The sequence below is a fragment of the Oxyura jamaicensis genome, chromosome 1, assembly GCF_011077185.1.
Source record: "Oxyura jamaicensis isolate SHBP4307 breed ruddy duck chromosome 1, BPBGC_Ojam_1.0, whole genome shotgun sequence".
Classification (NCBI taxonomy): domain Eukaryota; kingdom Metazoa; phylum Chordata; class Aves; order Anseriformes; family Anatidae; genus Oxyura; species Oxyura jamaicensis.
The window spans coordinates 116,540,155-116,567,132 of record NC_048893.1 but is presented as its reverse complement, the minus strand read 5'-3'; the positions used below and the strand labels follow the sequence as shown (position 1 = coordinate 116,567,132).

Below are 26,978 nucleotides of genomic sequence, written 5' to 3'. Positions count from 1 at the left end.
AAGAATCTTGGAAATACACTCTTTTCCACCTTGCTAGAGAATTATTTTACCTGTGCCTTAACCCCATGCGTTCAGTTCCTTTCCTCCCTCTCCAGATCTTCTCCCCAATCCCTAGTTCAAGGTCCTGCTCACCTGAAAAATCCACGTAGTGTGAAGCACCCATTTTGTCCTTGCTGTGGACGTGCAGCACAGCACCATTGCCAGGGGAGGCCGGGACCGAGGTGAGTGGCTGGATGGAAGTGTTTGAGCACCAGTATAGCACAACCCGAGCTCCATTATTTCACTGCCTTAACTTAAAAAACGGATTGTAAAAGTATTTCAATGCACTTCAGGTTACTCCCTAGCCTCTGTGTTTTCATTAATTATGCTACGCAGCCTGACTCATGCATTTATGTAAGTACTGAGCTGTAACGAAACGACACACTGCAGTCATTTGGCGCAGAGCTGCACTTTGGAGCTGCGAGGGTCCTTGGTGCTTTCATTAAAACGTGAGACTTTCTGTCCCAGAGGGGAGGGTTTGAGCTTCAAGAATCAGGGACATGCAACTGATGTTACTCTCCCTTTGTAGATATAGAGTGGTTTTGGGGTGTGCGATGGCAGGGATTGTTCTCATCAAACAGGTGGATCCTTGGGTAGGATTGGGGAAAAATCAGGCCATGTAGAGAATTGTCTGGGGTCATGAGAAATTGTTGCCTCCTACAATACATCGCAGTGGGTTTGCTGCAAAAGATGTTACGTGACAGAAACATTAATTCCCTTCAGTTCTAAAATGATTGAGCTCCTCTGGTTGTTGAGCACACATTCAGAACTGAAGCGTACCTCCAGACTGATGCAAAAACCTGGAGCCCATGGCTGTGTCTGCACACTGCGATCTGTCACCTGTGCAGTGAATGGCCTGGAGTGGGAGAGGAACGGACAAGAATCGCTGCAGGTCTTGCTTCTTGAAAACAGCCTTTAATCCTCCCAACCCAATTGGTGCTTTAAACAGGACTTGCATTTTGACAGCAGTGCTAGGATTACCGGCTGTGGCAAGAAGAGCCGTGGTGGAAGTACAACAAAGACCCAAGCCCGCGTGATTTTGAGGGAGGTAAATTTTCTGTTAAACTTTTTTTTTTTTTTAAAAAAAAAAAAGCACTAATGTAGGTACTGCACCTTGTTTATACAACATTATTTTTCTGGGACCAGAAGTCTACAGGATGAACTACTCGAATATATTTGAATATTTGGGATTTATTTAGGTACACAAAAGCTGGGCTGAAGCCAGTAATACCAAGTCTCTTGTTCAAACAGCCCTTTCCTGAAAGGCAAATCTGCCACGTTCCTGCATACCGTACTTACAGGATGATTTGACTCCAAAACAAAGATGGCATATGATGTTTTTTTTCCATTCCTCCCCACAAAAATGTACAACAGAAAATGCCAAAAAGCTTGTATTTGTAATCAAGAACAGCTTTTGTTAATCACGAGATTTCAACAGATGTTCTGTGTAGAACTGTCACCAGTAATCCCATCACTTCTGCACTTCCATCCACTTAATTCAATTTCCTCTAACAGCCTGGTGATTGCAATCACTTTCCTGGTTGGAGCAATTGTAAAGCCCCACTCCTGTTCAGCCAGTCACTAAAGATGACTGGATGCGTTGATTTGCACCCAAATCAAGATGGAGCAGCAGCAGATTGGAACTGCAGGAATACAACAGAAAAATCAGAGCCATCAGACCTCCAGGTTTATTTATTTATTTGTAAAGTCACTGGGGATCCGTTGATGTGCTTTTTGACTGAGGAGAGCTGGGGGAAACCACCTGTCCACTCTTGCTACGAGTGCATGCCTGCCTAAGCATCAGAGGCAGAGCACTGTGGCCACAGCAGTCTGTATATAAACGTGTCTTCAGGCTGCCTGTTCTACTTCTGACTCTTAAGGCACAAAGTGATTTGGTGTGCTGTGCCTAGTTTCCATAGCCTCCAGTGTTATGCAGGCAGCAGAGGAAAGGAAACTTGGGGGTTTCTGCCGCATCCATCAGCATGCTGGCACTTACCTTCTTTACGCCTTTGTAGTTGATCGAGGATGTCTTTTTGGTTTGGCCAGGTCTGGAACAGAAGTGCTATTTATTTCTGTGACTTTGTCACCAAAGCTGTCTTTGCGTCTTGGAAATGCTGGGAAAGTTCATTCAAAGGCTGGCTTCCTTGTCCTCCAGTCGGTCAGGCTCGCAGCTGGCAGCACCACCTGCAGAGAGGTCAGGGTGTGTCTGGATTTTCTTTGCCTTTGGCATCAGCTCTCCAGGCAGTCACTGCCTTGGCTGCATCGTGCTTCCATGCCTACTCTGGGGTGTTCGGTAAGTCTCCTAATGATCTCGGAGGCAGACCGTTCTGCTCAGAAGATCCCCCTGCCTCGATGCCCTTGCACTTCAGTCTACAAATTAGCTTTTCTTAGCTAGTGTCAGGACTGAATTCCCTATCTACGCATTCATTCCCTCATTAATTTGTTTGCAGGAGCAACATTTTTTTTTTTTTAAATCCTAATTTCAGAGAGCATGAAAGATTGTATTCTTTGATAAGGGTTACTTTAAGGATGCTGATAAACTGTTCCCCTGCTGACACGGGAGTGTAAAATTGAACGGTCAAAGACAAATAAGCATTTGGCTGAGAAAAAAGGCTTTGCTCTGAACAGTATGAACAGCACAGCCACTGAAATGCTCTTCAGTGATGTGAGATTACACACCTGATCCTGTAAGCAAGTGTCCAAAGCTTTAGCTCACAATTTTCATTCCTTTGGGTTTGTATTCTTCACGCATGATGTATATTCTTTGCAATGGATTGTCAAGATTGTGGGTTATAATAAAACACTAGAGAACTAGTTCCTGTTTTGATTGCCTCTTGACACTTTTTGCCTAGCAGTGAACTTTTTTTTGGTTGTTGAATTGTAAATGATGCATTGCAAAAAACAAACAAACAAACAACTGTTTTCACAGATCTGGAAATGACAAATCCTTGATGAAGCTTCCCTGTAGGGGATGTTCCCCTGCCATCATATCAAGAGCCTGATCCGTCTCCAAGATGAAAAGGGAAAGAAATCTGTTACTCCAAGTCACTGGACACGTAACGCCAGAAGCAGACACATACCAGGTAGGAGCAGGTCTTTCTAGCAAGTATTGCAGTATAAAGCCTTTGGTGATTTACCACCCATTTTCTGTGTTGCTCGCTCTTCTGTTGCTGAATTCCTTCTGGAAATATTTCCATACTCCTGCCATCACCTATTTTCTTCACCACTGCTGAAAATAGGTCCTCGTGTTGCTGTTGGCTTATGCTTGGTGTCTGTGATTGACTGTACTATACCGGGGCTGAGAGACACTGCTGGGCTGCTGTCCACTGAAGACAGAAACATTAGCCTCTGATTGAAATGGTTTACAGAGGGGTAGTTTGATTCAGCTTTTGAGTTAATCAATTGACTTTATCTCTGAGGGTTAGACAACTCTTTCTTTGCAAAACAATATTTTATTAATAAAAAGACTTATAAACAGTAAGAAAGAAACCCCAATTTTACACTGAATGAAAAATCCAAAATGAACTCCTAGAGACGTGCCTCAGCTCTTTGCTGTCTGTACAAGAAACTCCAGTGGGTAGTAATCCTACGTACGCGTTTCTCTAAAGAGGGCTGGAAGTACAAAAAAGCATCATGCATCTGTCTACGCAGAGTAGCTACACAGCTGGACAGCCCTAACAATACACACAAAAAATCTGTACATCAGTGATTACAAAAGCCATGCTTTGTGTAGCACCAAGGGGAGAATTATGTGGATTAAAAAAAAAAAATCACTGGCAAATGCAAGCCCTGCAATTCTCAATTAGGGGCACGATTGGCCAATTTCTGCTTGCAGTTTCATCTCTTCTTTTCTCAAGGGAAAATTGTCAATAAGTGCAAAGAGCTCGGCTGGCGTTGCTGGGAAAGGATAGCGTTCCTTGTCCATGCCGTGCTTGTCCATCACCACGATGTTGAAATTGTAATGGGGGATCCTCAGCAGCAGCCTGCAAAATAAGGAAGTCATTTTGTGACAGCCCATCATGTGCCCAGGCACTTCAAGCAGCGGTACGTGGCAGAACCAGGCGGCTGGCTGCAGACAGAGGGCTCTGGGGATGGTCAGAGGGGGCTACGCAGGGTCTGGTTGTCTCAGCTGTAAGAACAGTCAGGCAGGGAGCAGGAGTCTGCCTGTGCTGCGAGGCTGTACCTCGGCAGTAGGGAAGGGTCAGAGTAACTGCACTCAGAGCTGCTTTCTTCTCGGACGTCTGCTTTGGCAGCATGGCAAAAGCCCTACCTACTGCTCTCACGAGAGAAGAAACAAGACAGAGAAAAGTACAGTACTATATACACCCCCTAAAGAAAAAACGTTGTGAGGGAGCTCAGAGTTACAGGTAGGTATTCTGTGTTTTTCTGCTGCCAGGTGATATAAAACAAACAATGAGAAAGGGCAGAGCAAAATTACTGGAGCCAGTTCTCATTGCTTCCTAATAGTAACTACCTACCTGGTGGCAACTCCAATTTAGCAGGAAAAAAAAAAGCCACCACTAATCAGGGCAAAGTCCTTTCCTTTGGAGTGGTGAAACAGGTCATTCAAGCTCCTCTGGAGGTGCAACGGTAAGAAAAGTATGTCCGCGATGCTCATTTAATCTTGTCTTTGGAGAAGTAATGAATTCTAAGATCCTCAGACATGCACACAATCAACATCACTGCTGTGGGGAAGATAAATTCAGGCATCTGTGATGGAATGGGGTCAGGACAGGAAGGCTGCTGAGAAGAGGAGGGTCTCGTGGGAGGTGAATTTCAGAAAGGTCTGAAGCATAGAAATTGACCTTCTTCTGCCTTCCACTGGGTCTGAGCACACCAGTTGTTGTTCTGTTATGGTGAGAGAGCTCGGCTATTGGTTTCAAACTAAAACAATGTTTGGAGCTAATTTATGGTGATAGGTGAGATAAGGCAGAGGAGGAATGCGGTTTCTTAATGAAAACGTTTACCCTCTACACATCCAGATGCCAGCCCCTCCAAGGTTGCAGAAGTTTTAACTAGGGGTACCTGTGACTGGTTAGTTTACAGAGTACTAATTCTGGACAGCATCTCTGTTCAGGATGTTTCAGGGAGTGTTTCATTTTGATTTAAGTGCCTTCCACGACTGGAACACTACCTCACACCATGGTAGCAACAGAGTCTAGGAAAAAAATCAGAAGGAAAGCTAAAAGCTAACTTCCACTGAGCGCAGGGCCGGTTTTATAGCATCCCAATTTCTGAAATCGAAGGCTGAGGTGGGGGAGTGGGGCGGCAGGCAACAGAAGGGCTCAGGGAACAGGGTTATTACCAAAGGGTATTTTTCTACAAAGCCACAAGAAAACCACTTCAACTTTAGTAAATACGCTTTTTTTGTTTTTTTTTGAAGTAAAAAGCAGCTCTTTGTGTTCCCTCTTTCTTTTTATAGGGAACAAATGCTTTTATTTCTTTTTTCGATCCAAAAAAACCCCTCTCAGACTTGTCAGCAGCCTGAGAGAAGAACACATTTTTATTGTTCCAAGTTAAAACTTACACCATTTTCTTAGGCATATCACAGAAGATGCTGCCTAAACTGCTCCTGGACTTCTTTCCTAAGTAACAACTTCTTTCCCTGCCAAACAGGCCTTCACTTTTGGCTCTTGTAGTCCTCCTAACCCTAGGCAGTGCTGGCACTTGAAATCTCCCTTTCAAGTGAAAACCAACCCACTGTTTGCCCAAAACTAAGTCAAAACAGTTTAGACTTCAGTGAAACTGTTGAATGTCAGTCAGGCTGGGGAGGCTGAGCTCATTTGCCCTTTCAAATGCTGCCCATATCATATCTACATGTGGGACTTCAAAGAGCAACCGCTGCTTCTCCTCCGGCCTGGCTGCAGCCACGATGAGCCGCTGCTGCTGCGTGGGGCTGCGCTGGCAGCTGCTCCAAGGCTGTTCTTGCAAAGTGATGGCAGGCCGGCAGGACAGCAGCAGACCAGCTCCAGCACAAATACAAACACGAGGTGTTTTCAGTGACTCGAACCCATAAGGACATCAGGGGATGCTCAGAGAGCTCACCCAGTTTCAGTGTCGGTCGGTTTGAGCAAAGAGGCAGCGGAGGCACAGCTCTTGAAAGAGTCAGCCCTTTTAAATACGAAACACGCTGAAGCCTATGCTCTTAATTTCATTAATCCCGAATGCCTATGACTTTTCAGCAGCTATTGCACAGGTAATAGAGAGGAAACGAATGCTGAAACTTACCCATGACCATCTACCTACCTTCCAGTGTTGAGCTAAGTACACTACAGTATAACACGTCTATTTAGATGAGATGCAGGAAATCAAAAGCGATACCTTATAGATGCTACAGTGCACACACAACAGTACTCAAACCTTACTTTACCTGAGTTGCAGTGCAAGTGATGGGGGCAGCAGCTTTACCCCTATTCTTCCTATCTGTGCAGGGAAGACACCAACCAATTCCACAACGGTCACGTGTCGGAGGTCTAGACCACACTGTGCTGGCTGCACGGGTTAGAAGAAGAGAGAGAGACATTAGAGAGAACATTGGGTTGTTGTTCATAAACGCTCTGATCTTGTGTTAGTGAGATGGCTTGAATTGAAATGAGCGTGCTTTGAAGGGTCTCTCTCACTCTCACTGCAAGGAACTACAGCCTCACGACTCCAGGGGCTGTTAAATGATGGATTCCTAGCTGCTGTGAGAACACCACCACACAGGGACCCCCTAGGAGAAATGCATACTTGCGTTGGAATGACATGAAAAGATGCCAGCGTATCAGTGTGTTACGCTTTGTGCCAGTAATCTCATTTGGTAATCAAAGCAAAGTATGCGAAAGGGAAGGCAACTGCACAAAGTCGTTCTTTTTCATGCCGACTTATTTGACCAAGCAGTGGGAAAAGTAATACAGCCATTAAAATAGTACTTTACCTCATTTCAATCAATATATTGAATTTTCTTGCCCAAGTAATCTACTGTTGGAAAAGAAAAGGTTTTCATTTTGTTTCTAACACACCTGTGACCGAAGCCAGCAGTTAAAAACATTATCACGTTCGTATCACAAGGACTATTCTTTCTGGACGTTGCTCCACTTGTGGGAAAAGAAACAATGTGCAAGCATTTGCCACTGTGAAAGAATACAGGACTGGCTGCTTCCCCAGGACACAGACACGTTTTTGAGGTACACCCTTTAGTCTAGCAAGAACCCAACAAGAAAAAAAAGTAACATAAGGACCACTACCAGGTGTTCTTTTTTTTTTCCTCTCTCTTTTTGGGAACAAAATACCACAGTGCTGTCTCCACTCTGAGTGATTTCTATGCTGAGTCTGTGGTCCTCTGTATGTCGATACACAAGTTATTTCTATTTTATTTCTATCTGTTTTGTCACATTTTTCGTATTGTAGTTACAAAGCCTGTAAGCCTGGTTTGCATGAAGTTGCCACTGAAGTGCTGGATGTTTTTTTTTTTTTTCTTAACTCCTCTAGGAACTGAGTTAGGGAATGCTTATTAGAGCACAAGATTAAGATTAAATTAATCTTGGGAGGGTGGAAGAGGGCCAGAACTGCCTGGGATTGAGTAACTGGTCAGTCAGAGGCAGTACAATCCAGAACAGAGCTGAATTAGAAACTGGGGAGATGTTTGAAGTGAAACAAACATTAAAAGGATTAATCCAGAACCACTACCACTTCAGCTAGATCCTCTGCTGGCTGCAGTGCAGCATCTGAGCTTTACAGATTTATACCAACAGTGGAGCTTGACCTCCTATGTCTTTAAAGAGGAAAATTGGTTGCTACAACCCACCCTGAACTGTGCTTTACCTGCAGCATTCCCAACTGCATCCTGTAGAAGAAGTTGGCTGCAGTAGGAGTTGAAATAATTAGCAGCCTCCGCTTCTCATAAAATTGATCCAGAAGTGCAGCTGCAGTCCTCACATTCACATTAATATTCATGGCTAGAATTAAATTTAAAACAAAAGTTATAGAGCATAACTGAAAAGAGATCTAGCTTTAATAGAACAACAGTTAGATACCAGAGGCACAGGAACAAGAGAATAATAAAGAGGATACAGGTGAAAGACTGGCCTCATAGAAGCCAACAATTTTATCTTAAGTTGTACCCTGGCTTACAAAATGGATTGACTCCAGCATGTAAAGTTTGTACAAAGGTCTGGGCTGAAACACTGCCAGTTTTAAGGCACCATCGTTATCTCCTAGGAAAGAACAGCCAAAGGTAGCAGATGTTTCAGGTGTAAATGCAAATGGGCAGGAAGACAAAGATGCTGAGTTTCTTATCTCTAGGGCATTAGAGTTCGTAGCTATATTCCTCCCCAGGCTCCCTTCCCAAATTCTCTCTTCCATGAGAACCACTGCTCCGGTAGCCCTTCCAGTAAAGTGGCGAAATACTCACTTACGTGCACAGGTTGGCTCCACTCCCGACCACCCCAGATTGTACTGGCACACTCTAGCCGGGCTGCCTTGCAGCTCGTAGCCACCAATGCAGGAGAACTCGCACGTAGCACCGTAGTTATTTCCATCACCCGAACACTTGATGTAGCCATTATCCGGGGCGTTTAATTTCACACAGCGCCTGACTTTAGGCAAGAAAGAGGTGAAAAAGAAAAGACAAGGCATGGATCACCTCGCTACTGGGGTGGCACGGCCAACGGAACACCAGTATGGAAGATGTTTTTCTATTTGCTACCTCTGTTGTTAAAGGATGTAAAACAAAAACTAAACACAATCCTTAACTCGTATGTAAATTACAATGATGCAGAGGCATGTGTGTGTACGTGTGATCATGGTATAGGGTGACAAAAGGCCATAGTGCACAAAGAGATCTCTTCTCCAAGGATTTGACTCCAGGTTGCAACACCCGGACTTGTGAAGGGCAATCCTCGTCAGATGTGAGGCAATGCTGAAAAAACTCCTGCAGCTACTTGTTTCAGCAGCCCACAGGCTCAACATTATGGAGCAGGACTGATCAGCAAAGCCCTTTCCCAGCTTGCAGAGTACCTGGCCCCCAGGGCCTTAAGCAAGACAGTGCACTGAGGTACAAAGTCAACCTAAACTTTATATACACGTATGTATGCAGGCAAATATAGAGCCGAGGATGTTTCTAAAACTGCCTCCTAAGCCAGATGCAAATCAGTGACTGTATTTAGAGTGTAAAACATCAATCTTACCTCTGACTTTAACGAGAAATTTGCAAGTGCCTTTGTTTTCAGCTCTGTCATATACAGTATACTGGATTTTGTGGTCGCCTTCTGGAAAATGTGACCCTGGTGGCAGGCCTTTCAAAATAACACTGAAATGGGAGATAAAATGGGACAAACATTCATAAATTCACCAGGATTGTCCCACTGCCAAAGCTGTAAAAGCCTAAAAAGAGTGAAGTCTGGGGCATGCTGAGCTTGTCTGGCTGTGCTACATGACTGAAGACCGAGAGCAAGCACAGGAAGAAACTGCAAAGCAGAGACCAGGGCAGTCAAATATGCAGGTCCTGTTCTTAACAAAAGGGACCTGTCCTGCTGACAAGAACGGAGCCGAGCAGTCAAGGACTGCTTGTTTCCTAAAAGACAATTCATAGCATAGCCAACCATCATGTAATGCCCAAGAAATCTTGGTTAAGCTTAACCAGTCCACTCATATACTTTTAAAAGATTTAACTTGCCTCCTGAAAGAACCATATATATATAATATATATATATATATATATATATATACACACACACTATACTGCTACCCTTACAATAAGCTAGATAGACAGATAGGAATCCTGCATGATACAGGTGGGCAAATCAGAGACAGTGGTACCATCGCATATGCACCTTGCTCTTCTGGAAAGTAGAACTGCAAAACCACAAAGATGAATGGGATTTTTGAAGAAACTGTTAAGTTTAAATGAAGTATTTATAGCTACCTAAGTTTCAAATGAGAAGCATTACTTGAAAGGTAACCAAAGACCTCTCTGACAGCAGTTAGAGGCTTCTGACAGCCAGCACTGCTTCAGGAAGAAGCTTAAAAATGATCACAAAGATTGTGACACTATTTTTTTTTAAAGGCAGTCAAAATTGTCCCTTTCTCTACCTCCAATGCAGTATTCTCTTTCCACTGTAACAGAACTTGTTGACTATGAGACCCATAAAGAAGCTCCGGAAAACTTCGCAGGTGCAATCAAAATGCTACTGTTATTTATTCCATCGGCTCTGAAATAACCACACCAATCTGCTACCGTTCTACATGCGAGGTCCTGGGGGATTCACCTCCCAGCTGTCAGTTTTTTTTCTTTTTCAGTTAAAGCAATTCTTTACAGGCCATTGATACACGACAGCTATAAATAAGGATCTTTAATGAGCAAGGAGGAAAGAGTCCTGGCCACCCTCATGAGCTGAATTACTAACCAAGGATCCTAGGAATAATAAAAGAAGAGAAAATACAGACATTACAGATTTCCACCTACTCTGTCAAAATCCCGTCAGCAGTGTCCCTTCCCTCCGGGGTGTCCCAGAAGACTCTGGCCGTCAGCTTGTTGGGCTCTGCAGTTTTCTCCTTCACACTCGGGCACTGGATCCTCGGAGGCTCTGTATCTGTAGAAATAAACCTCAGAGAAATGAGCACCTGTGCATCTGTTCTAGCCACTCACATTCTTCACAGCTCCCTGCCATCAGTGTAACCTGGGGCCGTGTTCAGGTGGCCTCCTCAGCACCAGAGCTGATCCAACCAGGGCAGGCAGAGCCTGTACTCCTCACCTTTTTGGAATAAGAGCAGGAGATGACAATGATCCCCCCCATAAATAAGTAATTAAAAAATACCTCTCATAACTTCCCTTATATAGTCACCATTTAAAACATATTGCCAAAAAAATTACGTACCTTTAGCTTTGGACTACAAGGAAAGGTGCCTGAGATTGTACCCAAGGAACCTGGACCTTCTGTTTACCTGCTCTGCCTGTTGTTGTGCATCTGTGTTTGTTGGGATCTACTCTGTTTGTAAAGCACCGAACTTAAGCCTAAGAGGAGAAATTCACGGGCAAACCAAGTCCAAAAACCCTCACAAGCATTAAAACATCTACTTTAAATAACTTGGTCTCAGTTTTTTGACCCTCAGTTTTTTGGGGTTATGCCCCAAATGAAGTCTATCCATGGAGTCACGCACCAGGCTTTGCGAATAAGCAATGACATAGGATTGCTCTTCGCCTACAAAGAGAAGACTAGAAATTGGAGCTAGCAGGAGTGGGTTCCCACTACGCAGAGCACAGCAAAAATAAACAGCAGGGTCCTCTGAACAGCTTTTGAAGTTTCCTGTACTTCGCAGTAACACCCTTTACTAAAGATACGCAACGCCCTTATTTTTTCTCTATTGCTTCTTTTCTTTACCTTTTTCACTCAGCGATGTTACGCACAGATCCTGCTGTAGGATGAATCAGCAGGATTTTCAAGCTTCCACTCCAGCTGCAGGGAGCCCTTTGTTTCCTTCCCTCATGTTTCTTTTTCACTCCCTTATTTTCAGACTACCTTCCTGTTTTGTGTGGAGACCTGCTCACAACGTAGCCGAGAGCCCTGCCCTGCTCTGCAAAACCGCACTGCTCTCAGTAACACACAGCACAGCTGAGCTAGGGTGAAAACCAGCCAGATCTCACCAGGTCTGCTTCTTGCCTGGTCAGCCTGCTGTGGCTACAGCTCAGCACCCCGGTATTGACAGGATACATTAAATAAATGTAATAATGGAACAGAAGTCGGAGTGGTATTTAAGGACCCAGCGCTTTAAGCACTTAATTCACTAGAAAGCTCACTGCATTATTTAGCATGGCAAAGACTGGCTGGTACGACCCAGCTTGGACTTCCACACCACCAAGACAAGAAATACAGCTCCTGCGGGAACCAAATCGCCAAGCAGCCAGGGCCCAGGATGCCTTGTTAGCTGGATGTAAAAAAATCCTGGAAAAGATATTTTCTTTGGTCATTTCCGATGTCTCCTAGCATTCAAGAGGCACTGAATAAACCCCGCCAGAATAATTCCACTTTGAGATGCACCACAGGAATGCAGCTGTCTACCAAAGAGGCTCTTTATCTCAAGGGGCCTCTGGGATTGTTACGCCAAGCAGCTCCAGCTCTCAGGTCCTTTTTCGCATGACCTCCTGCAGCGTGAGCACCTTGGCCACCGCTTGGCAGAGGGAAGACAGGGCAGAAAAAATAATCATTTAAATGCAGAGGTGGTGACCACAGAACATGCAGGCAAACGCACGGGTGACAAAACCAAAACACAACCCCCCAAATCTTCAATTCAAACATGTGACGTGAGTGAAGTGCCCACCTGGAGGTTAGAAAATTAAGCTGATTCCAAAACAAACCCCAGAGGAGGTAAGATTGCTGACTGCTGGGGAGGTTTTTAGACGAGGGAAAAAAGATCCTGGAAGTGGTGGCTTGTCTCAGACTCTCTCACTTAGCACGTATTCCTGGCCAGAGCTGGAGCCAGGACACTCTGCAAGGTGCTGAGGCTCCCTGCGGCTCTTCCTATGCTGTTACTGCAGCATCACTGCTGAAAGACTGGTGACACATCAGAGCCATTTGTTTAAACTGTTTGGCAGAGCTGTGTATTCAATGGGTGAATCTTGCCTGCAAAGTTGACATCATAGGCAGGGAAAAGCAGTTTTCTTAAAAAAATTCAGAGCTGTTCAGCCACTGCTCTTGCGTTCTTGTCAGATGTCGCTTTTCTTGGCTCCTCAGCAGCAGCGCCTGGTACCCTGCCCCATGCTAGGCAGCGGTGTTGCAGAAATGGCAGCATTAAAGCAGAGGAATATTCCATTTTAAAGCAGCCTTTTGAACTTTGAGGAGACAAAATGCTAAGTTTTTTAATAGCTTTGGGATTTATTCTTTTTTACATACTTCTGGGAGTGGCCCCTTACTGCCTCGCTCACAGCTGCTTGAGAGCTTGGGGTGAGGAGAGGACCTATCGGGAAAGAAGGAGAGGGGATGGTACTGAATGGCCAATGCTTGCTCAAGAGTCCGTGTGTGGTAGGTAAGCAGCCTGCTGCTACATAAAAACCCTGTCATTACTGCTTGCTGATGATGTGAACGATGGCTGGAAGTTAATTCGAAACATTATTCTGCGTCAAAAGTATAAGGAGATGAAGAGACTCAAAGGCATGAAAGGGTGAATGAAAAACCTTGTTCTGCTCTCCCCACCCCCTCCACAAGGCACTGCTCTGTATTTCAAAACATCCATTATCAGAGCCTGTATAATTAATGACCCAGCGTGCAGAGCTTGTTTCAGGCATCGTAGCTGGAAGCTGTTCGTTTGCTACCTATCGATACGATCTTCCGAGGAGGTGACAAAAGGATGACTTAGCACGATGCGAGACATTTACCACAGCCTCTCTTAGACAATCTGCAGGAAAATGAAACCTTCGTGGAAGGAAAAAGGGGACATTTTTCAATCTTCTGGAGGAAAATAACTGTTTCCATCTATGTTACAGTGCATTACACATACAACATTGAAGTGAGCATTGGCAATTTTAGCTAACTGATAACCAAACTAGCTATGCATTGAGCTTTTTTAGTCAGTTACTTCAGCATCATGAAGGACATCCTTCCTGACACAGGGGACAGGCTGCTTTTTTAGGACACAATGCTGTAGGAGTTCTATAAGGAATTCCATAAGTGGCTGTTAAAACATAGCTAATTTTCTTGGAAAAAAAATATTGTCCCCTTTTAATGAATATCTGCTTCAGCAATGATACTAGCCTGATCCCTTTCCCACATGGGTCTTCAATATTGCACCGTGAACCCCGAGTACTTTTGTGCAAACATGCTAAGCAGTGCAACTGGAGTATGAAGGGGTAGAGGAGAGCTCCATGTTTTCAAAATGATTATAAATTCAGGTCTAGAGTAGTTATCCATTCCTATGGTAATACCTGTGGTGTCCCCAGGCCTCTTCCCTACCTGTTCCCAGTGACATGAGCTTTACCAGCCCGTGGCTGTGATCACGTGAAACATCCCTACTGTGCACAGTGCAACTAATTGCTCATATGTTAAAGTAACAAATAAAAAATAAATAATAATTTAAAAAACCTTTGCATTTCATTGCTCCCCTCACCTTAATTTTAATCCTCGGTTGAAAACAAAGGAGAGCCTTTGCTCAGCCAGTTCTCTTCTGGTCCATGGGAAGCTTTGGCCCAATTCACTGACGGTGTCTTTGTACTACTGAATTACAGTAAGGGATGTGTGTTGAATCACGAACTGCATTATGCTGTTACGGTCATGTCTGGTCAGAAAAAAGCCCCCCTCCTACCTGTCAGCAGGTCAAAAATAACCTTAAACAGTTTGCTAAGTGCTTAACTTGCTATGTGCACACAAGGTTTGAAGGGGTCCTCTCCATACTGTGTGGTATTGTCAGAGCTTAAATAATGGTCTTACTTTTACTGGGTTACTTGGGACTTGCAATCATATCCTGTATAACAACCACCCTGCATTTCTGGAACAAAAAAGAAGAGTAAGTGCTATCCCTAGCTTCAGTTTTTTAATCAAGCTGTATTTGCTTACCCCCTACTCTGCAAGACAGCATCCTCTGCAAGGAGCACCCTGTTGCTGCAAGCAGATGAGGTTCTGAAAGTGCCAGGAAATACAGAGAAACAACATTTTATCATTCCCAAACCTAACAGGGTTTGCTTTTCTTCCTCTGCATACACCACTGAGAAGGACACAGCTCGTTTTTGTAAATAAAAACAAGAGATACCACAAACAGGTTGGACCTACGCAGCAGGATCACTTATACATTTGTACAACAGCAAGTAACAGAAAAAATAAATAAAATTCTATGAATGGAAAGCCACAGTGGAGAGACTCCAAAGCTATCTACTAACCTAGACTGAACCACAGGCACTCTGAGGAAAACCAAATTATCATACACAAAAAAACCTGAGCATAAATATCCTGCCATCTACAAGCTTAGATTACTGGTAGCCAGTACAGATGGCCATAAAGTGCTTTCTGTTGTGAGACTTTCAGAGACTTCCCGTAAACAAGAACACCAGCTGGGATCTCACTATCTGCTGAAATCCCATTAGCAAGAAGAAAAGTTAAATCTTAGCATTTGTTTCTGTCTGCTTGGATGTATGGATATAAAAACACTTATTCCAGCCGGGGTTCCAAGGAGACTGCTGACTACCTAATGCGAATTGCTGGCATAACTCACGTCAACTTGGCTGAAACTCAGCCTAGTTCACTGCAACCACACTGGTGACTACAATCCACCCATATTTACCAGGTATGGCTGCAGGCCTTGATAGCAAAACCCGAATGCAACAAGGGAGGTCAGAAAAAGGGGTTTTGTTTCCAACTTGTCGTATCATTAAATTGTAGGCAGCGTGACAGACAGATGACATGGCAGCACAGAGACCTTGCTACAAAAGCAGCAATGTAATTAGAACCTAGAAAAAGAGTTACCCATGAGATCGGGGGGGTTGTTTTGCATTGTAAAGCATGGACCATTGATAGTAGCATCAGTTCTGGGGGTGTGTTTAAGGAAAGGCTGGACGTGGTGCTTAGGGACATGGTTTAGTGGATGACATTGGTGGTAGGGGGATGGTTGGACCAGATATCTTGAAGGTATTTTCCAAGCTTAGTGATTCTATGATCTTTAATAAAGTGGTAATGCCTGGAGCTGACAGCGTGTGCACTAGAAAGATAAGTGACTTTCAGCCACTTGTGACTGCGTACTAAAGGACAGAGAGCATACTGCATCCCTTGGAAAACTGTTCTCTGCTTCCCAAGAAGGACAGCTGCTTTTCTTCCCCGAGGAACCGGACACAAGCACATTTTGGAATTCATTTGCAGGACCCATGCAGCAGCAGGTCCATGGAGCCCTCAAGACGCAGATGGAACATCCTACTCACCCACGCAGGAAGCTGGCCGGCCGCTCCAGACTTTGTTGTCCATGCACGTCACGATGCGGTCGCCTTTCAGCTGGTATCCCGGCGAGCAGTAGTACTCGCACCTCGAGCCGAAGTAGGCGCCATCCAGGCACTTGAAGCCCCCGTTGGTTGGCATGGAGAGGGTAGGGCAGCGCTTCTCTGCAACGGGAAACATGGATTTAAGGAAATCCCACTTTTTAGAGTAATGCCATTCAGTACTCTCCTTTCTTCTCAGAAACTGTTTTACTGCAAGAGCCCACTCAGACACCCGATACAAATAGCGTCAGCTTATAAAACCCATGATGGATGACATTTTAAAGAAGTTTTATGGCTCTTAACATAGAACTCTCCCTACAAATCAACATCCCACACTCATAAAATGTTCATTATCTTTGTCCTCTCACGATACTTATCATGCCATGTACCCCTGCAACATCCTCAGGTGACAAGCCAGTGTACGTAGCCAAACATATTACTAATATACAAATACAAATGACCATCAGCAGATGGCTGTTTCCTTTCAACACCGCACTCGCGGGTAGCAGCTACACCGAGCCCAAAGACAAGCACAGTCCAGCGGCTGCCCAACCTGGGGAGCAGCCCACACGCATAGAGCTCAGCACTACTTACGTTTGCACAGCACCTTCCCAGACCAGCGTTTGCTTGACTGACAGATGAGCTGCTGAGGGCCGTGCAGTTCGTAGCCTTTTTGACAACGAATGTCACATCTCGTCCCCAGCACGTTCTTGTAATATTCCCCTTGAGGTGTCCTGCAGTTTGCATAACCATGTTTCACCTTAATGGGAGAGCACCATGGTGTTTCTAGCACAGAGAATTAAAAACAAAAACAAAAAAACAACACACACAGTACTTCACAAAATGTAAAAGGTCAGACACAAATATAAATCCATTTTATTTATTCAAGGTCACAGAGAAGAAACAGAAAAAAAAATCTAATTTTAAAAGCCCCGTATCCTCAGGAGTGGAGAAGTAACAGTGCTCACACAGCAGAAGGTCAGGCCTTCAAAGCCTGGCAGCTCTTTTTTATTACAAACATTAAAGATCGTAGCCAATATACTGGGGGGTAGAAGGGGGAAATCTGGTTATTTGATATTTTTTTTTTTGTCCATGGAATAAGTGTGCCACCAAGTGGACAGAGTGATGACAGCCAGCGCCTTTTTTCCCCTTCTTGTGTTTAATTAGATGCAGCTATTTGGTAACACAAGTTTGCATTAGTAACTTACTTACTTACTTACTAGTCTAGCTGTAAGTGTGATCTTTACAACATTTAGCTCTCCTGCTGCCCATAATATCAAATCCTGCATAATAATTTGGGCAGTACAGAACATTGCCTTGGATGAACTCTGTCAGTTCAAGCTCTCTCCCATTTAAAAAGGATGTCACCTGCACAAATCACTTTGCTAGCATGTCATGTCTGTAGGTATACATACTCCACACAACTGAACAACCACTTAGGGTTTGACTCCAGTTTTTCAAAATTAATTTGCAAGTAAGCACCCAGGCTTAAAGCTGAACTGAAAAGTGGGCAAGAACAGCAGCTCCCTTACAGTTCTCTGGTGCCACACGGAAACATTCAAACACTCGCTGTATCACCAACAAAACAGTTTTCTACCAGCAAACGTGTACAGTATCACTGCCATGCTTAAATCTGAAGGCAACTGTCTGCTCCAGCAGACTAACCGGAGAGGCCTTGAGAAAGATCTACCCTTATTTGACTATTTTTGGCAGTCATTTGAAGCTTCCCAGTGCAACGTGTGCATTCAGGCACAATGCATATATTTGACAGCACAAAAATCTGCACTTCCTCCTGTCAAATCCTTCAAAGGGTGTCGGTTCCTTTATGAGCATACACTTAGGACACATGGGAAAAGGAAACCAAGCTGCAGAAACCTAAATCGTGCTCTAAATCCAGTCCTTAAAAGTCCCGTCCTCACGTGTTGTACACATCATCTCAAAAATGGGCAGAGGGCCACCTTCCCTAACAACATGGACCCATGGCCTGGAGTAGGAGAACCACTTTCTAGTTGCTTCTGGATGCAGGACACTGACATGGATCATGGAATCACAGAATGTTTGGGTTGGAAGGGACCTTAAAGACCACATGGTTCCAGGCCTCCAGCCATGGGCAGGGACACCTCCCACCAGACCAGGTTGCCCAGTGCCTCATCCAGCCTGGCCTTGAACACCTCCAGGGATGGGGCTTCCACAGCTCCTCTGGGCAGCCTGTGCCAGGGCCTCACCATCCTTATCGTGAATAATTTCTTTCTACTGTCTAACCTAAATCTACCCTCTTTCAGTTTAAAGTCACTACTCCTTGTCCTGTCACTGCACTCCCTGACAAAGAGTCCCTCCCCAGCTTTCCTGTAGCCCCCCTTTAGCTCCTGGATTGCTGCTGTAAGGTGTCCCCAGAGCCTTCTCTTCTCCAGGCTGAACAAGCCCAGCTCCTTCAGTCTGTGGATGCATCTGCCAAGTCACAGGAAAGCTGGAATTTTGCTGGGACTTTACAGATAATGATTCTGCCAAATTTGTGGGAGAAAGGGAAACCCAAATGCCCATAAAACTAAATTTTTAATAATTAGTCATCACTTTAAAGCAGTCATGATGTAGATACTGCCTTCTTTTGAGTACTTAACACCATACTGATGGGTGCAGTATCAGATAGATCTCTGCTTCACAGGAAAAGCTTCAAAATGTGTGTTGAGCTTTGAGAATAGCGTGCACTAAGAAAGCACTGCTTTTTCTGCACTGGGCAGCTTTTCAGCAGGAGTTTCCTATACAAGCAGTGACTAAGCCTACCCCTTCTCAGCTCCAAGACGTGAGAAGGACATGTCTACAGGGATGGAGGGACTGCAAGGCGAAAGAGAGAGGCAACAGGGCCTGAAATCCTGCGTGACACTGTGTGACATGCAGGACATAGCTAACAAAACTTTCAAGGTTCTAGAGAATCTAGAGATGGGAAAATAAAAATAAAATAAAATTAAGCCCTAGGCAAAGAGTTTTAGCTTTCATCCTTACTAACTCATAGGAGACATTTAAAAATAACTTCTTGAAAAAAAAACAACGCTTTGGCAGATTTTTACTTCTAACTCTTAATTCTTGTAGTAGTTATGTACATTTTTCTACATGATTGGGATCAGTTTCACATACAAAAGCAAAAATCAACCCAGGCTGTTACAGTTTATGTTCAGAGTAGAATGTCTCTAGGCCATATTTGCTCCTTCCCCACGGACACTGGATTTACAGCCCACGTTTTGCTATGTTGGTCACAAAGAAGCAGTAAGAGCACCTGAGGACTAAGATCAGAGGCTCATTATCCTGCTGACTTTTCTGTCTGTTCCAAGAGCTCTAGGCTATTTGGTTTCTGAAGAAGTCTTACTGCACTGTGTACTTATTTTTGAATTTCACCAATACGTCTGAAAACTCTTGACAAAGATACATAACGTGGCGTTATTTGCTGTGTCACCAAACATGCCATAACTGAGGCAGGGGGAAATCGGCAGAGGAGCCCAATGGCAGGCTGGGGCAGAGTGCAGCTCAGCTTTTGGGCCCAGCCACACAACCATCCCATCTCTTTTTTTTTCTTCCCCATTTATCCTCCTGTTTCCTGAAAGTACTGAATGCCAAATACATACTATTTACCTCACAATATAGAAAAAGTAGTTTGGTGGAGGGTGGGTTTGTTTGTTTCTTTTAGAAGAACTAATCCCTGTTCTTCACCCTAATCTCTACCCTATAGCTACCAAAATAAATAAATAACAGAAAAAAATGAAAAAGAAAATTTATCAACTGACACAGGCTGCCCAGAGAAGCTGTGGATGCCCCATCCCTGGAGGTGCTCAAGGCCAGGCTGGATGGGGCTTTGGGCAGCCTGGTCTGGTGGGAGGTGTCCCTGCCCATGGCAGGGGGGTGGAACTGGGTGGTCTTTGAGGTCCCTTCCAAGCCAAACCGTTCTGTGACTCAGGCCACTCTCTGTATTGCCATGGCTCTCTCACAATGCTTGCTGTGAAGCAAATGAAAACTGGGAGAGCCCACGAGGAGCACAAGCTATCAGGAGCTAACAATCAGCTATTGCTGAAGTTGTGAGCGATGGCAGCACCCATCTCTACAGCCTCCTCAGATGCCGACCCCACTGCTGTGGGCGCAGTCTCAGACCTGAGGGCAGGCCACGTGCACTGGATTCACGGAGTCAGCCTCTGCCTCCTCCATCTCCTGCAGAAATCTTCTTCCTCCTCCTGAGCTAACAACACCTTTTGTATAATCACCCCTTCAGTGGCCTGACTAACCCCCCCCCCCCCCCCCATTTCAATCCCTTTTCTCATGCCCCAGATGTCAGTAAGAAGCCTGAAGTCAGTAGGGGAATGCCACTGACTGAAGGGGCACAACTGGGGGAATGCAGAGCGTGCCAAGCTGGGCTTTGCCCCAGCCAGCTAGGCATTTTTTTGGCTAATCAGCTCTAATTATTTATGCCTAAGGTTTACTGCATACATAAACTGCAAATGAGCACGACCAATTTCCTTCATGAAGGGGGCTAAGACAAACACACTGTGCAATACTATCGGGAGGCCGGTCAGTAAGGCAAAGCAGCTGCTCCAGGTACTGCAAATGTGCCAGAGCTTTTCTCAGAATTTTTGTGGCTTTACAAACATGCTCGCCTTGAGTAAACAACTACACATTTTTTAAAAAATGGCTAACAGCTAACAAATGCACAAACTGAATGCTGAAGAAGAAAAAAAGAACAACTTGCTGTGGTGTCATGGCAGCTATGGTGGTCTACAGGGAGAACGAGGGCAAGGCTCCTAGGGAGGGGTAGTACTTCTTTTGCTGGGCCAAATGATACTGTTAGAAATAAAAAACAAAAACAGATATGCTTCTGGATGCAGATAACTGGAAGAACTTAGGAGGAACATCTGTTTGATCTAAAATATTGTTATGCTTACTCTGAAACTGAAAGCGATTAGGAGAAAATGGGTGAGGCAGGGTTCATAAGGGGGCAAGGATCTGGGTTTGGACCAACTGATATCACCGAATAAAAAGCAGCTAACTTGAAAAGCTTTATGTGCCTGAAAGCACATCAAACACTACAAAGTTTCAGATCAAAGCCTGTTTATTTTTAAGTGAAGGCACATACTGTTTTTCAAAGGCTAAGCAGCTACGTGTAGTATTTCTGGAATATTAGGGCTGGATAAGGCCTGGAGAGGTCACACATCTATTCCCTGCCTCAAGACAAGATCAGCGCTGTTCCTGGAGGTTTGGGCAGAAGCTACACGTTTCCCAAGCATTTCTTCTGGGGCTTCATGGGGCTCTGTTCAAGCAAATGAAATTTGAGTTTTTAGGTACAAGTCCTTTATAGTGTTTTTCTGTTTAATGGACAGTTCTCACTGTTCCTTAGCGTTACAATAGGCTGCATTATCATTTAGTAGTAAATCATTTCAAAGACTCAGCTCTATCTGAAACCACCAGAAAACAGACAGCAAGCAGAAATGGCCAGAGCCACCATGTTGCCTCTACAGCTGGGGCTACAGTTTGTTCACTACAGTATTTGAGAAAACATGTTAGGAGAACCAGGACCATCAGAGCAGTTGGCATTAGAGCAGTGATGAACACAGGAACTGCTGTGTTCAGGAAGCTTTTCCTTGTAAAACGCGATCCAAGACAGCCATGCCAAGTGGCAGGAAGGAAAGCATTTTTGAGAGCATCGTTTTCCCCAGCCCCTCAGCCCTGTTTAAACACCAGTCTCAGTTTTCCTTCATAATCAGCATGCAAAATGACCTGTTGTACTGGCGGGTACACCAGCCAGCAGAGCAGCAGGTTCACCAGGGAGGGAGGGAAAAGCTCTGTAAAAATGCTGCAGATACAGAAAGTCTCAGCAATGTTTCTCTGGAAAGCTGAGCAAGCTGAAAAACATCCAGATGGAGACAAAAGGGTTTGGTAGGAGGTCAGTTCCCTCCCATAAACTGCCATTTTTTTTTGTTTGTGTGTCTAATACAGACAAATCCGTGTGCCTGCTTGTGCGCTGTTTAGTGTGCATGTGTGCAAAGAAAAAACACAGCACTGCTCACGTATGTTAACACAAGTTAAGCAACTTCATTTAGTTACTTGCTGCTGAGGAGTTTTGCTGACCAACAGGCCATAACCAAAATGCTGGACTGCACATTCAAGGAGCTGCTCTGAACACAGCTACTTAGGCCATTTTTCCTCGCTTTGTCCTTCTCTACTCCCCTTCCCCCCTTACCAACTTAAATAAGTATGCTAATGAAGAGCGAGCCTTTTCTGCTCCATGCTTTATACTCTTAGATTCACATTGTCTGATCTTCAACATTTGGCAGTAGAGCTTCCAAGCTTGGGGTAGTTTTTAATATCTGTGTGAATGAGTCATTATGTTTCACTTACCCCAGTGACATTTTGGCTGACATTAATATAATCCATTTTGGATCACCGTACAAAAGGAATTTATACAGAATCCGCAGTTTAACTACTTGCCTGCCCTGGCATGAATTGGCATTGATTTATCTTCATGATCTCTGGGATTCTTTTTCTAAGGGTCCACAGAGGGTTACATGTTAAAAGGCAAAGAAAAATGAGTTTACACAAACAACCCTTTAGAGAAATATGCATCTGTTTTAAAGCAAAATTTTACACAGAAGTATTTTACTGGGAGGAATGTAAGAACTTCATGAAAACAGCAATATAACCACAGTATGATTGCTGCTCATAAATGTCTGAATTACTTCATGACTTACCTCATCTTTAAGGCCCATTAATTCTCTGCGAAGTAGCACTAACATACAACACAACACCAACATCCAGTGTTCTCAAGTAATCAAAACAAGCACATTACAATTCTTGAATGTTCACAGATCAGTTTACTAAAAAGCAACAGCTGCCATTTGAAGTGACAAATACCAAATTTCTTTATTGTCTGGGCTTCTGATGGATTTTGGCAGAGGAGAGCCATGTTGAGATGGACTTTAAGAAAATGGGCATAGCAAATAGAAGGCTTACAACTAGTGGCATAAAGTTTCTCAATCTTGCTGAACAGCAAAATCTTCTAGAATATGGAAGAAAACCTGAATTCACTTTATAAACATGGAAGCCTATTCACTCATTCATCCAGCTACATAATTTGTTCTACAACATACATGTTCATTTGTTAAACACACTTCACTTAACATTTCAGGTAGAAAGTTTACCTGAAATAAAAACAATTCTATGGAAAAAAAAAGTCATGAAAATCATGTTCTCTTGCATGTACTTCTATACGTTACCATCAATAGGCCCAGGTTTTTAGTCAGCTTATCATTGATGGTTTTGTTACCATGTACGAAGAAGAAAGAAGAGAAGCTCTTCACAGATTTTCATGATTTTGCAGCCTGAACTACCAAGAGCCACAGCAGTGCAAAAGTTACTTATTCTGTGCATGAGCAGTGATCGAGACTTGGTCTAATTTCTGTTATTAAAAAAAAAGGTAAATTGTAAATCTTGATATCAAATCCATGGGAAAACAAAACAAAACAACAATAAAAACCCATGGAGTTAGATCTGCAAGATTTTATAATCTATGAAAAGAAAAAGGAAGCTCCCAGCAACCAGCTGATCCTCAATTAGCACATAAGCGAAGCATTCACCTTTATATCTACTGCGTGCATACACATCTTCATCGTCTTCCAGGGGTGAATATCCCGATCCTACAACAGAAAAATAAAGAGAAAAAAACTACAGCAAGAAAGGAAATATAAATTAAGAATAAAAGAAAGCTTTGCCAAAAGACATGCAAGATTAGGATGCAATAATCTATGCAATGCCATTAGCATGGGCTTCTCTGAAGCTCAGATCCATAGCAGACCCAATTTATAGTGAATTTGGAAGGGGCAAACTGATTTAATAATCAAGTGAAATAATTGATTTGATAATCAAGTGAAATGAAAATCTCTCTCACAGCTCCTAGAGCTATGTCGCGCAACGCCATGCTGCACAATTCGAGTCACAGCTCCACTGCTTTGGAAAGCTACACAGTTGATCTCTTGAGCAGAGGAGGCACAAGCGAAGGGCCACACCAAAAGATTTCACTATAAAGTGGTTCTATAGTGTAAGGTGTCATCAGGCCATTGTTAACAGCCATCAGGCCAAACAGCAGAAGTAAAATGTGTGTAACTCAAGAACAGCCCTCGTTTACAACCTGTGTGATCTTCACACCAAACCCAGAACACTGAGTTATGTTACCTGCAAACACAAGTTATACTCATATCAAAAACACAATTTGCTATCAAGCAGTCTTCTGTGGTTGTTCAAAATAAATTGTACATTCCTGCACTTCTAAAGATCTGCACAACAGCTATAAGCTTTGTTATAACAAAGGTAGGAACTGCTTTATAACAATCAGAAACCATTCAGAGTGCAAACATTCAAGTAATTCATCAACAAACCATGATGGCCATCAATAAAACCTTCAAGATATTAAATGACATTTGTTTAAAATCAGGAGCACACCGTCTAGTCTGAATTCTAGATAACCCTTCTCCAAGAAGAAGGGCTCACGCAGATTTCCCTTCTGCAATATCTTGCTAAACATTTGGCATGCAACAGGCAGACGCTAAAGAGGCTCAGCACCACTCTACAGCAGCTTCTCAAACTACAGCTGTGGAGATATTACATCACCTGTTGCTGAGGTCCAAGACCATGGTTTGTACGTGGTCTGCTGCTTAGAATAAGGCTAAATAAAACAATTTAAGCTCCTCAGTAAGCTACTGATTCCAACTGCAAAGCACACCACTTTCTGCTGAAATCAAACCCATCGGACATTAATGACTTGGATGACTTAGCATTAGGATGAAGGAGCTACCAAAGCAATGTTTGTCTCACCCACATGACTGTTGGCATCTGTCAAGAGACTCCCCACCCACACAAACTGCCCAGAAACCAGTAACACTTTACTCGTTACCCCACCAGCCTCTGGACAACTTAGCTTTGTTCCTTCAGGATTTTCTTGTACAGCCAATGCTATAGTTTCTCCCCTGAAACCTGGGGTTTTATGTGGCACAGACTTCCTACCGCTTGGGAGCTGTTTCTCTGGATTTTTTTTTTATTTTTGTTGTCGTTGTCAAATTTTTGATGCCTAAGCAGTGACATCTTAAAAACTTCTCAACATAAACTTTGCTGCATTTGAAGTCTGAGCGTGTAATATAAAAAAGCAAGCTGTGATCCCCGAGGGCTCCATGAAGACCTTGATATGTAGATGAGCACCTCTCTCAGCATCTATTATTCTGTCAGAAATTGGGATACTCTTAGCTAATTACCCAGTTTGAGAGTTAAAAATGAAAACAGTGAGGTAACATTTTTATAATTGTCTGAATTTTCCTGTGCAAATAAACACCAACATAAGTTAGGGCTATGTGAGCTCTTACATATTTATCTTTCCTTAGACAAGAAATAATTAAATGCTCTTAAAAGTCTTCTAATAAAAAATGGCCTTCAGAGGTGTTCCTACCCTTGCCCTAAAATGAGGCTCTGTTCCTCATGATTTGCTGCCACACGCTGTGGATGAAAACAAATAAAACAAACATACCCTGAAAACTATCATTTGACATCTTCAATTTCCAGCACATTTTATAGCTGGAAATGAGAAAGCAGTCAGGTTTCTTTTCTAACAACGCTAGAAATCATACTGCTAATAATCATAGCAGGCCTAGGCTGGGGGAGCTGCTGAGGAGCTTTTCCTTGCTGTCCATTTGGAGGGGCCCACTCCCACTTTGACGTCTTCTCACATCACCCATGGGAATTTTACGTAAGTTCAAAATCAACTACCAAACCGTGTAAAGACAAAGTACTTGTCTGAGTTCAAAGTGCTAAAATTATCACTGTACAAACCCCAGGTGTTTCAAGGAAGGAGGACGAGCGACAGGCTACTTGATAGACATCTCTGGATGTGTAGCAAAACCCTAAAAAACTGGCTGCAGATTTTGTTCAGGCAGACTACAAGCAACACCCACAAAGTAACACTTCCATTTCATCATGAACCTACCATGAGATTAATCTATGTAACGTGATCCTCTTTCTGTCAGGAAAAACGATTTCTTCATTCACAAAATAATTACTGCATTTTTATGACCAGAGGTTTTACTAGAAAGCTTCACCTTTTCTTATATTTTATCTTTACCTTTTCTTATGTTTTATTAGGGCATAGTATTTTAATGAAATTTCAGGCAAGCTACTAGAAAATGTACAGTACTGCCTGTTACTGACCACTCGGTGGTCTGTGCTGAATTAAGAAATCCATGGATAAAGCTGTAAGACAGAGCAGGACGAGCAGTAACAGTAAGCATTTAAGCATGCTGATGGATGTAAAAATCCTTGTGTAACCAGAATTCACAAAAAAGAAATATGATCTTTCTCCAAGTATTTACATTTAGTGCTCAAACTGGCAACCTAATGAGACACTCCGACGTACAGTAGTTATTCATTTGCACTGAACGTGAATCAGAACACTTCAAGAGCAACGTTGCCTTTCTTGTGCTTGCCAAATCTCCTCCAAGTGCGCTACAGATGTCAGCTGTCAAGACTTCACCCATTCTCCTCCAACAAAGCGTTTAAGTATCTCCTTAAGTAGTCTTACCAGCCTCAGGGAGGCCACTTGTTTGACCTTAAATCCACTCAAAATTGTTTGCAGACATTGACATTTGATGTCAGTCACCTGACAAAGTGCTTTGCTGCTTTTGTACCACAGTCTAGACCCAGTGAAGGCAGCTTTCTGATGATGGCTCTTATTTGCATGCTTACAGCCAGCCCAGCATTTGCTCTCCTGGCCTGGGACTTTGGTCCTCTGAAAAAGAAATGGATGGAAGCGGAGCGTACAGCTGCACTTGTGAATTAGCACCGATTCCAATGTCAGCTCCACAACTGCAAACAATACAAGAAGTATGAATTACATATGATCAGCCAAACATGCACTGAGAAAGCCACCTGCTATATTTCTTGGATGTGATCACCCTACCCTCTCCCTATTGATAAGGCTGCAAAAGCTTTGAGA

General features: G+C 43.6%; 1 protein-coding gene across 2 annotated transcripts in view; it reads right to left on the bottom strand.

Annotated features, from left to right (window-relative positions):
- Window positions 1-2,908: 2,908 nt before the first annotated feature.
- Window positions 2,909-26,978, bottom strand: part of SRPX (sushi repeat containing protein X-linked) — a 42,891-nt gene continuing 18,821 nt past the window's right edge. Inside the window, exons 2-10 of one of the 2 annotated variants that reach the window (XM_035316020.1) lie at window positions 23,581-23,640; window positions 16,565-16,756; window positions 15,917-16,093; window positions 10,484-10,610; window positions 9,207-9,328; window positions 8,436-8,615; window positions 7,843-7,976; window positions 6,410-6,531; window positions 2,909-4,022 (exon numbers count right to left, since the gene is read on the bottom strand). In XM_035316020.1, coding sequence (XP_035171911.1) covers window positions 3,842-4,022; window positions 6,410-6,531; window positions 7,843-7,976; window positions 8,436-8,615; window positions 9,207-9,328; window positions 10,484-10,610; window positions 15,917-16,093; window positions 16,565-16,756; window positions 23,581-23,640 — 1,295 coding nt within the window. In that variant the 3' untranslated portion in view covers window positions 2,909-3,841. The remainder of the gene's footprint in view (window positions 4,023-6,409; window positions 6,532-7,842; window positions 7,977-8,435; window positions 8,616-9,206; window positions 9,329-10,483; window positions 10,611-15,916; window positions 16,094-16,564; window positions 16,757-23,580; window positions 23,641-26,978) is intronic. The other variant, XM_035316021.1, reaches the window with a different exon arrangement.